At 39.7% G+C, this 14,097-nt stretch overlaps 1 protein-coding gene across 2 annotated transcripts in view; it reads right to left on the reverse strand.

Moving 5' to 3' along the window:
• Window positions 1–228: 228 nt before the first annotated feature.
• Window positions 229–14,097, reverse strand: part of SNAP25 (synaptosome associated protein 25) — a 68,998-nt gene continuing 55,129 nt past the window's right edge. The window contains exons 5-8 of one of the 2 annotated variants that reach the window (XM_064509995.1): window positions 12,423–12,540; window positions 8,248–8,373; window positions 5,887–6,031; window positions 229–1,536 (exon numbers count right to left, since the gene is read on the reverse strand). In XM_064509995.1, the coding sequence (XP_064366065.1) occupies window positions 1,468–1,536; window positions 5,887–6,031; window positions 8,248–8,373; window positions 12,423–12,540 (458 nt within the window). In that variant the 3' untranslated portion in view covers window positions 229–1,467. Of the gene's footprint in view, window positions 1,537–5,886; window positions 6,032–8,247; window positions 8,374–12,166; window positions 12,285–12,422; window positions 12,541–14,097 lie in introns of both variants that reach the window. The other variant, XM_064509994.1, reaches the window with a different exon arrangement.

The raw sequence follows: 14,097 nt of genomic DNA on the forward strand, positions 1-14,097 counted from the left end.
AAAATAATATTCACATTCAGTGTGCTCAGTGTAAAGTGCTATTTTTAGGGTAGGTGCCTGTCCCTTTTTACAGCATTCAAAACAGAAATCTTTGGTTTCCACTTGTCATAGAGAACCAGTTTGTAAAGTGTCTTTGAACTTCTTTGCACTTCTCCCTTTCCCAAGTAAGTGGCAAATAAGTAGGTGTCACTGATACGTAGGGCAACAAATTGATAAAGCAAGCATAGATTCCGAGATCTATAATTTTTAATAATTTTTAAACTAGCTACAAAATGTCAATCACTTCACAAACTGACAGGAGACATAAGGAATTTCATATTACATGCTGTAAATGATATTTATCTCACAGTTTATCTAGAGTTCATTCATTTAGGTTTTTTTATTATTTTTTTACTGAGTCAGCTACTAAACATCTCAGCGATTTGGTGTGCATAGCTCTAGGTAAGCAACAGAGAACTGTACTGATAACAAACCACATGGGGATAGCGACTAGTAAGAGAAAGCCTTATAAAAATTACATTTCTTTGCACCATTTCATATGGTAGTCGTTTCCTCCAAAAGATAGTCTACAAAATCAGCAGACAAACCCAATATATTACACTTACTTCTTTTTGTCTTTAACGTATTTTCAGCCAAGCTTTTATTTTGCTGGCAATGGCTAAATGGTGAGTGCCAAATCCCTCTTTTTCATTATTAAAAAAATTATCATGATTAATAACTATATATATATCAACAAGAAAAAAGTGGCACGACTGCAAACTTGCTGGTATAACATAGTCCCAAAAGAGTCCGAATACTGAGCATGCTTTTGTTGTCATTGTTGGTGTGCTACTGCCATGGGAAAAGTCTTGTTTAAGTAGGACTCTAAAAGTCTATTTATTCCTCATGCATAAATGCATAAATCACATCACTTTTTAGTGCAATGCCTGTTATAGTAATATAATTCCACATTGTCTAATCATGAAATCATAACAACGGATAATGGTGATGAAGAACCAAAGACAGCAGGTTTAAGTGCTTAAACATCATGATACCCAAAGACAGGAGCATGGCAGTAGCTCTGTGGAATGTCACAGTTTTACAAGAACAATACTGTATATTTAAAGGTTAACAGCACGTTTAGCATTCCAACATTGTTGTCATTCAGCAAACATCATAAAAAAAAGGGAGAGAAGAGGAAAAAAGAAAAGGAATCCAAAACAGAAACAAGGAAAGGAAAAATCTCAAAAAACATCATAGTGAGCTATAGCCATCAAATCAGCACTATGTACAACCTTTGGAAAGAAAGATATCTAGAAAAAAATAATTACAAGTATCATTTTTGGAAAGCTGACAAACTACACAGGACAACATTTACAATGGGGCTGATATGTGCATGTGTGCAAACCTAGTAGGTAAATACCATGATAAAAGCATGAAGGTGCTGCCCTGTGGGACAGTGTTAAAAGGAAATGCACTTTGCTGCATTTAACCACTGCCCAGCATCTTTGTTGCACGCTGGTTAGCATCATCAATCCTGGTTTTGTTGGAATCAGCCTGTGGAAACACAAATTAAAGAAATAGTTGATTATAAGCAGAGAGAAAACATTTACAATGCTTTGTGGACACTTCCCTAGTTTTAGGTAGGTCAGAGGAGAAAAAAACCCTTGAAAATACTGGAGAGCTGGTTTTCTAGTGGTATTGGGGCCCAAATGTAAATTACAGATTTGCCTGTTTTTTTGACATTTCAGATAGCCTCTGAGTAAAGCTTTTGTGTTTGGCAGTTTTTGTGAACTCTTCTACTGCTATGCCAGATCTGTAGCCAGTGTTAACTGGTAACTCCATTAATAGGAACGCTCTGGATGACAACTGATAATGTATGTGCAGATTTCATTTGTTTAAAGCTTTAATGGAGTATAAGACTGATTGATAGATTCAGCGGATGTGGATTCTGTCCCAGCTGAAGGATGCACTAAAATTTAGATTACCACACAATCAAAACTAAAGTTTTCTTCAATGTACTGGAGAATCACTGGATTAGAGAAGCTAAGTCATCTTATGCAGGGAATGCTGGGAAAGATAAATTTTTCTGAAAAGAAATCAATCTGGATCTCTTTGCTTTACGTGTGACAGGAAGGGAATAGGTAGGAGTGATGCCATTATTCCATTCTCTTAAGAGAATTTGTTGGTGTGGCTGCAAGACAGGGTAACCTCTCTCATTGGGCAGCAGCATGAACAGGAATTAAGAAAAGGAAGGGATTCTACCATTATTTGAAAAAATCAAGCTAGAATTTAGTCTAGTGTGGGCTAAACTATTAGCTTCACCGTCTTCCATGATTTAACCCTTGTCATGCTTATAAAATGATGTTAATAAAACAGTGCCACCTTGGAGGTTTAGGAGTTGTCCTTGAAAGGGAGGACACTTTAACCATGGGCTTCTGTAGCTCTGTAGAAGTTAGTCTGGGATACAGAGGCATTGTTTTAGCTGACATAAATTGGTAAAGTTCCATTCAAGCCTATTATGCTATGCTGACTTATGCTAGGAGAGGGACTAGTTTTCAGCTCTTGAAATCAGACTTGTGGGAAAGGTGAGAATTATATTCTTGCTTTGAAACATGAAATCAAATAGCAAAGTTTCTCTTCTGTGATTTGGCGTCTGCATTTTGTTAGCTTTGATGACTATTTCCACTTCTCTGGGGTGTGTCCAAATTGTACAGATTTATTTTAAATCTTCAGTTTGCAAAGATACAGAATGGTGAAGCATCTTTTCCACATACATTCCAAAACCCCTTAAAAAGGTTATACTGATGTGAAGTAAATCATTCTTAAGCATCTTGGGCTTTTCTCTGTAACTGCTTTGGCAAATACTATGTAGATATGTCTTTTTAGTACAGTAGCATGTGCCAGGTCCTCAGCAAGTGTAGATCAGCATAACCGCTCATTATGAACCACACTCATTTATATTAGTCAGGAGTTTGACCTTGTCTATAACAGTATAGCTACCTAAAAAAAAAGTGAATGGTTTTGGAAGCAGTTAAGTTTGTCGTAAAATATATGAATACTGGGGTAAGGCTGTATGTGTATGTATTTTTTTCAGAGATGAAACATAATGGTCCTGAATGGAAATACTGAAGTCTAACTCTGGTGGATGACTCTGTTGCATCAGTCAGTGGGAGTCTTATCACAAACCTTCTCACCTGGGTCAATACAGAATACTTTTGAGCCCGTCGTACTTTCTGTCTAACCTCCATTTATAGCTCATTTCAGAGCAGGGTGCTCTGTGATGACAGCCGAGCCATTTGACCCACTCAGCACATTTTGTTTTTTCTCTTTCTTTCTGACTTGAAGGAAGGACTAAGTCTTTTATTTATTCTCTGATTATCTTGGATAGATCAGAGTACATCTCCACCCTGTGAGATGGCTCCGACTTGGATACACATTTCCAGTTTAACATATATGCTTTACGAGCGTAAGGGTTAGCTTTGTGATGTACCCCAGCTTTTGCAAAGTGTGCCAGCCCAGGGTCTTTCTAATGGTCATAGCTGATCAAAAGCACAGTGTTTCAGCTGGTCAAAAAACCAAAAAACTCTGGCAATGCTGTATTACCTGTCACCAGCCGGGGCCACTATTCTAGTATTTCTTTACAAAATGGACATGTATACATTTGTTATCCAGCTGTCGGTCACTTTTGTGTCTTCATGGAGGGCTTTCCTAATATATAGTTTCTTTTCCTTGTATATCATTACTGCTCAGACCATATGTACTTACCCTGAGAAATCAGATCTTCATTAAGATTGAACTGTCTTGTTTTTGTGCTGCTATCATGTGACTCCTCTGTATACGCTGCAAATCCATCTTTCAAAAGTGTATCACCGTTCTTAGCCAAGATCTCTGCCTGACTAGGCCTGCCTATGAGGCTGGATTTAGTGATCGATACTAGCTTGCAATGCTCTTTTATTGCTGTATAAAATGCTGTATAGCTAATTCTATAAGGAGACTCCATAGATGTGGAAGGCCAGTCCCTCAGTTAGTCAACTGCTGTCAGCACACACTGCGTAGAAACTTGGTCCATGTACCTCGTGCACAAAATGCCTGGTCTATGTTTTCAAAATCCAAACGTTTGCAGGCATGAACTGATGGGAGATCAGTGCAGTGTTAGAAAGTTAGGGTTGCTGCATTTGGTGATAGCATCCTGAAGGCATGGATGAGACACACCTGATTTCCAAGTGCAGCGCATGTCATCTGCCACTAAAGTTATGTCATGAATAGAATAGCTGCTAACATGGAGTAGTATGTGTCCTTGTACTTCCTCTGAGAAAATGATATATACCCTAGACTTCTTATTTAAAGCTAGTTATGACACGTGCTATACAATCCTCCAGTCCCTTCTTGCAATGTAGATAGATATACTTTCCAACGCTTTTCTTATGAATAGCAGTGGTAAATCCCTCTCCCTATCGCCACTTCTTTTTCCCAGAAATACAAACTGCTGCAGAATGGCATCACAATAATACTGTGCATTTTCCAGTTCATTCAAACTAACAGATGCAGCTTTATAAACAGAAGTTTTGACTGTTACAAAGCTATGTGCTCTTTTATGTTATGCGAATATCTGTCAGAAATAAACTTCCTTCTTTTAAGACAGCATACACTTCAACCAGTTCTCTCTGGAATCAAACTCCAGTAAGGAAAGTTACCAAACTGTGTGAACCCCTGACAGCAATGTTTTCTTTATTTTAATTTGTTGCACTAGGGTCTCGTGTAGCTAATTAGCACGGAAAGGAGATATGGACATCTTGCTTTCTGTAGCTGGCAGGTGTAAGAAGGCTCAAGAGTACAAGCTCTACCACTTAAGGTCAGCATTAATTCTAAGCAGTACATTTAAGTCCTTGGGTTAGATCCTCAGGTTGTGTAAATCTTAGCTGAAGTCAAGAGTGTACACCAGACAAAGATCTAGCCTGTTATGTCACTTCAGCCTGGCTGTGTCTATGCCTGGAGCTCTGCCAGCAATGAACGCAGATGGCTTGCAGATCTTAGGATCTGAAGAGAAGAGTGAATTCTCAGCTGGGCATGGAGAGTGCTTAGTATCTACTTTGGAAATCTGCAATGCAGATCTGGCATTGGAATGGTGCTCTCTGCATTTTTATATAGTGATTCCACAGTGGTAATAATAAGCTTTTGTACTTGGCTGGGCCCATGCAGGGCCCAGTTTATGTATATACGTAGAGTGAGCTGGTGGATCTCTATCCAAAAGGGGTTAAAAGCAGGCAGCAAGACAAGGCTGACTGCACTGTTACCACATGTCAAAACCAAGCTTAGTAAGTTCACATCCTTTTTTTAGGACTGGCCCTCCTAACAGGTTATCCAAGTCTGAATCATTCATGGAGTTTCTTAGGGAAGGAAAGTCCAGAAAAGTTCAAAATTTGCCAGGAAGTGCCCAGGCATTCAGGCCCAAGCTCCACAGTTCTGCACAGCTCACTGCTCACTTCTTTCCCAAAACCTTTGCAGAAGGAGCCTTGAAGCTACCCTTTATATATACCTGAAGTTATTAAGTGCTACCCTTGCCAGCTGTTGTCTTTTGAACCCAGCAGTGCAGTATGACCTGCAGTGAAGGGTTACTGAAGATCTACAGCAGCAAGCTCTGCTTTGATCCAAGGATTTGGAAGGAGGAGAGAGAGGAACTCTAGCAGCTGTTTCTGTTCCCTCTCCTCTGAAAGAGCTGAAGAGAAACTGCAGCATGACCCCTAAGTTGAAAGAGCTGGGAACAGACTGGGTTACATGTCTTCTGTACTCCTTGTAGCAGCCTGTTTCTGTACTCCTTGTAGCAGACTGTGCCCATGAACAAAGGCTTGCGGAAGAGAAAACACAGCCACCCTTTGGGGTTCTCTTAGAAATGTCAGCTCTTACCTTCTCCATGATCCTGTCGATCTGGCGATTCTGTGTGTCAATCTCATTGCCCATATCCAGGGCCATGTGACGTAAGTTTCCAATGATGCCGCTGACCTGCTCGAGGTTCTCATCCATTTCATTTTCTCGGGCATCATTTGTTACCCTGGGAGTGAAAAAACAATTCTTTGAGTAGAGACAGAGGAGGTCCCTCTGAAACTCTGATTCACCTGAAACCTCCCCTGCATCCTTCTTCACTTGTGACTTGTGCAGCACGCTGCTATGCTAAACTTTGAAGAAAAGGGATCAATTATTAAGCAGCTAGCTTGAAAACCTTTGCATGCTTACTTTTTGACTGTTGGGACTAATTGTTTGGGTTCATTACTACTCCACTCGTGCTGCTTCTTCCTGCTGCTCCTGGAAGTGTTGCTGTCTGAGCAATTCCACATAGTGTTGCTGTGTGAGGTATTCCACATACCACACCTGTCTGCTAGTGATGGTGCTTCTCAAAAGAAGAATAAAAGTATGCTTCATTTGGACATTTGGATTTACGTGTGGTTACAGTATATGTAACATGCTGTAGGGCCTTGGAATTGAAGCTATACGAGCTCCCAGCCTTGGGCTACACACAGCTAACTGTTACAGTGCAGTCCTTGCAGCCTGGGGGCTAATTGAAATACTAGGCATGAGCAGCTTCAGCTGTGAAAGTCCTGACCTAAACTCCTATTTTAGTTAAACGTATTTCCAGTAAATGACAGAAGCAGCTTCTCTCTGATTTGCTGGCTTCAGTAAAGATGCTTTGCCTCTCCTGTTAGCCCTGTCTTTTTCAGTTGCTTGGTGTTTAAAAGAAAAAAACTTGCCCTTGAGCCAGGGCCCAGCTCAACACTCTAGTCACTGGGGAGTTATTTGGTGACTGACATTGGGAAAAGCAAGGGCCATGGGTGACACTCAGGAAATACTACCTTGACAGGCTTTTTTGCTCTTTGTGTTCATAAAGGTGCCAGAAGGGCTGTATAGGCTATTTGCAGAACAATTATGGCATAGCACCCATGTAAACTTTCTTCACTGCTGTTCTGTTAACCTGCCCCAGCCTTCATGTTGCTGGAGCCTCCCCCCAGAGGTAAAAAAGTAAAAGTGAATGGCAGTCCCAGCCAACTTAAATGGCAACTCAGTCCCACACTCTGGACTGCATGACAGCATTGTTTCTATCACACTGATTTCCCTTTAATACAGCAGCCAAAAAATAAGTGGATAATAGTTTTTGGAAAGATAATTACTTATTAATTCAGTGTTCTTAATCTTCAGAGATCAAAGCTTTGCCTGCTGGTATGCCTTTATCCATTCAGCTGATAGCATTGTCATCTAAATACATGCTCAGTAAGTAGTGTAATCAGTATGTACTTATCATTGGATCCCTATGTATTGCTGAAAGTTTACAGCTTGGTTGCTATTAGTATAGCCGTGTGTTTAAAACTGGCTTTCGTTTGAATGCACAGTGGTTGCCACTAAAGTGTCAATGTTTTTTGAAAGTTATGGCATTTCAGCAGTTGAGGAACAGTGCCTCATTTCCCATTTAATGATTTTTTTCTGGGTAATAGTCATAAGCAGGGAAATGGTTTTCTCGAAGACAGTGTACCTTTAGTAAAAAGTGTGCTTCAAGTTCTGCACTTGTCTCTGTGCTTTGACAAAGGGCCTGAGACTCTTCTTTCAGAAAAGAGAGGAAGGGGTGCTGAATGCTTTGATATACCCTCTGGCAAGGACAGATAATGGAAAATGAGCCCTACATATCTTCAAAACCAAAATAATTATAAGCTAACTTTATTTGACACTTTATTTCCACAACATTTTACCAACTGTCATTAATGAGACCCATAATAAGGCCCTAAGTAAAAGTTCATTGATCATGCTGGGGAGCTGGAGTGCAGGGGTCACATGGCAAATGCTGACTGACCTTGAGAATCTTAAACCTAACATTTCTGCTATGAAGTAAATAAAAGTATATATTATATCTATGTAATTATCACCCAAATTTTAGCAATCTCAAGGAAGTAGGTTTAGGGTAAACATCTTCTGGATCTTAGGGTTGAGGCCCTGACTTCCAGGATTTTCATCAACATCCTCATCGTTATTTGCACTAGCTCAGGCAAGCACCCATAGGGCCAGGTGAAGCTGGTGGAAGCAGTGGGTGTTTAGGGCCTGTACTAATCAGCGTCAACCTAAATCTGAGCATCTACCATGCGTTGGAATACAGTGACTCCATTGCATTACCAGGTAGCACTGAAGGAGTTAATGAACATCACAGAACTCATGACCATATGGAAGATTTCTAAATATATCACTGACAAGCAAAATAGAGAGAAAACAGTGGATGAAAAGACTCACTTGCGGATAAAGCCACCACTGATGGCCATCTGCTCCCGTTCATCTACGACACGTGCAGGCTGGCTGGCTACAACACCATCCTGATTATTGCCCCAGGCTTTTTTGTAAGCATCACTTGATTTAAGCCTATGCAAAAAAGATGATGAGTAACAAAGCAGCAAGTGGACGAAGACAAATGCAAAACTCTTTACTTCTCCAAGCTAAAAGCTGAATCAAGCACATGAGTTTTCAGATAGAGGGTCACTAATTGTATACCGATATATCATAAGCCTGAATAAAAGGAGATTTTATTTTACTGCCACAACAACTGTGATGGTCAGAGGTTTTGTTTCCAATAGGGTGAATTGCAATTGTCAGGTCTACAACACTGCACACAGGTTTTTGGATGTTGACTTAGTTTCCAGAAAGGAGAAAAAAAAAAAAAGAAAGAAAGAAAGAAAAAGAAGAAAGAAAAGAAGAAGAGAAGAAATAGATAACTGGAAAACATTGTTTCATTTCAGTGACACATATATTTTGACATCAAACACAGAGAACGTACGGGCAGACAGACATAAAAACAAAACCGCCAAGTATAGTATGTACATCACATCACAGCAACACACCCTCTTAGAGAAAAACAGATTTGGCTAGATTTTAACAGGTTACCATGCAGAAGATTGGGCTTTGTTGTTGTTGTTTAGCATGTATGTGGCATAATAGGCATTTAAAGCCACTAACCTTTTCCAAGGTGATTTGGGGGTGATTTTATCATACAAGTCATAGGAATCATTGGATTTCTAAATAATATATCGGTACTTGAAAATAGTAATCATACATCGACAGTTGATGTACAAACCTTTCTCCACAGAGACAAAAAGTAAAATAGGCAGAAGTGAGATGAGTGCAGGAGAAAAGAAAAGATACAAGCAATCTAGCATCAGAAAGGGAAATTTTTCTACATTTTCTTCATGCACCAGCTACAGGCATGAATAAGAAGTGAAGCATTCTCACTAAGCACAGTTGCCCCAATTGTTCATCATACTCTTAATGCATCAGCAGTAACAGCCTTCACAATAAGCAAGACGCAGGCAAAAATGGATCATCACTTCCTTCAGGAGCTTTAAACCATGGGACTTTAAAATAGCCTACCAGGTTGTTATATTTGTTGTTTATGATAGTTATATTAGCTTTCAGAGAGCCATTTTTGACTGAGCTGCCATGGATAGAAAAATTAAAATCCAGGCATACCTTCAGTGGCAGATTAGCATGTGCCAGCGTGTTTTGGGTTGCTGTCTTCGGGGTGATCGGACAAGATCAGGCACTTAAACAGGAGAGCATGAGTGTTTGGGTTCTGTAGCTACGAATTCTTGATCTTATTTCAGAAGTGGAGCAGTTTCCAACAAAGCTGTTTGGAACTGCAAATCCCCATAGTTTCTGTGTTCTTCATTTTGGCTCTAGTCAATCATAGAAACAGCCCTGTGGCTTGGCTTTTGTGGGAGAAATTGAACATGCTTCTAGTTGGGAAAGGACACAAAAAGCCCAGCTCTGGTGTTACGTTCTCTCCGTGCCCTCTGAAGCTGCTTGGCATCTTTTGAGTCTGAAGATGTGTAGCATACTTTGATACAGAACTAAAATATAAATTAAAAGAGGATCTTTCCAAGTAGTCCTCTATTTCATTGTTTATTTCCTTTTAAAATCTGTGAAGACTTAGAAGAGGTGTTTGATTGGCTTGTTTGTTCTTAGCTCTCTGAAACTATACATCAGCTTTGGTGTTTCTGGAAATGAGTGAAGCTAGCTCTCTTGCTGCACATACAATTACAGGTGTTTGTTTGTTCTTTAGACCTGCACAACTTTGAGAGTGACACAGTGTTTGTGTTTGAGGTGAATGATTTTATACACCAAGAGCTCGATCCCCTGATTTTTGTGCATGTACACTTCCCACTAAAGTCAACAGGTAGAGTCTGGGCCTGCTCATGATCGATAGCAGTTGTCTTACTGACTTTAGTCTGGTTAAAGTTGTATGCCATGGGAATTTTGGGTCTTCTAAGAATGTAGGATCAAGCCTTACATTTTCGTATGGTTCACTGAATTGTTTTTACAAGCAACAGAGAATAATTGTGTGTGAAATGGTTAATCTTTTTGGAATATATGCAATTTACTACCAGCCAGAAGAGCATTAGGGGATGATGGCGTAATCATACTGATGCCTAGAACTGTTTGGATTTATCTCCCTCCTTAACTGTGCTTCTGAGAATATCATCTTAGGTGCACCAGTTGATTCCTGGCATGGTGAATCAAAGACTCTGTTTTTAAACATGTTGACTGATTGGTAATGCTAGTTTATCCACCCTGGCAGCAGTCTGCAAAGGTGAGTCAGAATGCTGCCTTGAAACAGGAAAGGGTCACCTTTAGAAATGAATGCCTGCCTCACCAAATGCAGGCAGTATCTTCCGGTCCCTGCACCTATGCATTTCATAATATTCCAATCATTGTGGAGCAGTAAATGTTTCCAGACCAGATATCAGATCCTAACCCCGTGCACTCACAGGTCTGGCTTTCAATTTTAAGCAGTCTTCCCTACAGCACAAAATATTAAACCTACTTCAAAAAATGAAGATTTCCTGCAAAATACATAAGGTTTTCTGCAGCTTAAGGATGAACTTTTGACATAGATGTTATGTTAGGTTTCTCCAGGAGGAGCAAGCCAAGGCAGTGTTCCTCTTTAAGTTGTAACTTTCCTCCCTCTCACTTTTCACGGGTAGGCAATGATATACGTCTTCTTGGCAAAATGCATACCCCAGCAAAGTGTTTTTGGCTTGGTATGCAGGAGCAAAATTGATTTTTAAAGCTGAGACAGTATCTGCATTTTGTCCCAAGGGAATTAACTTCAAAATAAATGGTGACTGATAAGACAGAAACCCAGTCCTACTGTTCCTATTCCAGGTAAAATTCCCACTGAATTCCACAACAGCTTTCAGTCGTTTGGTCTTGATAATGATGGTAGGATCAGGCCATGGTGAAAAAAGTATCTGTGCTACGCAGTGTCGTGCTACAACACGATAGAACCACAGCACTCTACCTTGTTTCCTGCAAAATCTTTGGCCAACCATCTATAAATGTTGTCACAGTAACCTGAATGAGTGCTGACTCATTGCATGCTGGATTTGCTATTCCTTGAGGAATTCTGGTTGTTCCAGTTTGCCCCTAATCTCTGCACCCACAATATGCACATAACATTTTCCTTTGGCATTTAAAACAAGCTTTGCATTACTCGGAGAACAGTTTCGTTCAAGTGTGATGGCATGCAAGCAAAATTCGATGCATTTCAACATTTCTGCTTAGTGTACTTTCTACCCAAATGAGAGAAATTGACACCACGTGTTCAGTTTTTCTCAAATTGGGTTCCCTAAAGCGGGATGAAAATCATCGCAAGTTGGATTCCAATTGTAAAACGTCATGTCTCCTTCAAGATTTCATCGAGGACAATGTCTGTTGAACAATGAGAGGAAGTATGATTTCCTTGCATAATTTTTGGTAATGTTTGTTATTACCTCTTCTGCATTTTTAAGCTACGAATTTTTATTATTAAACTTTTCTGTGAAAATAGGTTTTAAAATTTAGGGCTTCCAGGAATAAAGTAGCCCCAATGGTTTTGTTTGCTGGAAAATGGAAGCACGTAGTACACTTTGTGTAAAATGTTGAAACTTTTACCAGTAAAAGGTGTTGACAGTGAAGCTTTCACTGCAGTATGCCTGATTTTAATGCATCTACAGTAATTCCCAGTCAGTTGTCTATGCTATGAGATGAATGCATTTGAATCAGAATCATTCTTTCTGCATGCCACATGCTCATCCTGTCCATGTGCCTAGCAAGGATGAGCTTCACAAGGCCTTTGGGATCAGCCTTAAGTGCTCAAAGAGATGAGGCAGGCAGCACCTACTTGTTACATGGACAGACACAAAGACCACAGAATTTTCCTAGGTCCGTCAAATTCTTTTCTGCTTCTTTCATGTCCTTATTGATTTGGTCCATTCCCTCTTCGATGCGTTCCAGTTGTTCTGATTAAACACAAGTATTTTATCCCCACAGAATGAAGCAGATGGAAAAGGACAAAGAAAAAAAAGACAAAAAACTTCAGACATTCACTGTGACAAAAAACTGGACACCACATAGCAGAGCCGGTACCCAGTACCTACTTGTTACAAGGACATATGAAAAGGCCACAGCATTTCCCTAAATCTTTTAAATTTTTCTCGGCCTCCTTCATGTCTTGGTTGATATGGTTCATGCCTTCTTCAACACGATCGAGTTGTTCTGGTCAGGACAAAGGGATGACAGTGTGGAATGAATTGTATTTTTGTTTGTTTTTGTCTTCAACAGAACATGAAAAATGACCATGTAAAACTGAATTAATAATGATGTTACAATGCATTAATCTGAGCTGATGCATTGTTGCAAGGATGTATGCCAGACTGGATGCAGAAGATGTTTTTTACTAATATGGGAAGAGTAAAACAAAGGAGGCAGATGTTTGAAATATATTAATTTAAACAAGATGTAATGGTGTAGAAAGGAAGGGTTATAAACTTTAAGGTCCAGAAACATAATACAATACATCCACTTACTAAGACACCAATGACATCCAAGAGAAAGAAAGATACAGTGTTATTATTTTGCATTTATGCACGTTAATACCAGAGAAGTAGTGTCCTTCCATGGAAAATGCTTGAGTTACTTACACTGACAAGTGCCTTGGAATGAGATGATGTTTGGCAGAGTAACTGGTTTAATTAGTGACTGATTGAGTGAGAGATTTGGTAGTAGTGGTATCGGAGATGGTGTGAGCTTTAAAGAGCTGTGTCCAAGTACTCCTTTTTCCAGAGGCTGAGAAAACTGAGACGTGCCACTTTGATTGGCACTGGATATTAATCTCTAATCTGAGTATGGCTTCAAGGTTGATTCTTTCTCTTTTGGGCTGCTGTAAATCAGGAATAACCCCAGTGAACACAAAGGAATTACAACAACCTAAGAAACCTGATCCAATGCCCACTGAAAGAGGAGCACTGTGACTAACTTTGTCTCCATCCCCAAGGGATCTTACATAAACAAAGATTAGGTGAAGACTAACATTTCTCAGTGGGGTCACTTCTGATCTGCGCCAGGTCAAGTGACCAAATCATCAAGCCCAGTAGCTAGCCACACACAGGCATTATGTTTCTCCACTGATATCACACAGAATTTTCCTTATTGGTACTAAGGCTGACTTGTTGTGGGTTTTTCTCAGTGACTCTGTAGCTCAGAATAATTTAATGTGTTAATTTTTTCACTAATCTTAAAGCTGAGAAAAATGGCCTAGAGGAGTGGAACGCCACAGTATAAAACTGTCAGACCAGCTCCTTCGCTGATGCTAACAGACACCGATCCAGCTGGATCAGGGTTTGCTATGTCAAGTTTGGTGTACCTATGACATTTAACACTGGTGGAAAGCTCGGCCATTTGTTTAATGTGAGATATACCCAGATTATTACTACATGGAATAAAAAAGTTAGTTGGAGTGATATTTCAATGCAGTAGAACTTTTCACTCTACCTAAAGAGACAAAGTAAAGCAATCCCAGTAAAATACAAATACATTTCTATTCCTTGTATTGAGTAGAGAAAATATAAACACAGAATTAGAACTGAGAGGAAAGGAACTAAGAGAGCACAGGTTATAGGAGAAATCTAACGTCATCCCTGATGTTAAGGTAGCCATGTCAAGATAAAAGGAAGGCATTTTAGAAAAAAAATCATGTGCGTATTGACATCAGTACAAAACTCCCCTTGACTTCTTTGGAAATAGAAATAGGCCTAATTTCTTACTTGGGTTTCT

Source organism: Dromaius novaehollandiae, chromosome 3 (assembly GCF_036370855.1).
Source record: "Dromaius novaehollandiae isolate bDroNov1 chromosome 3, bDroNov1.hap1, whole genome shotgun sequence".
NCBI lineage: Eukaryota > Metazoa > Chordata > Aves > Casuariiformes > Dromaiidae > Dromaius > Dromaius novaehollandiae.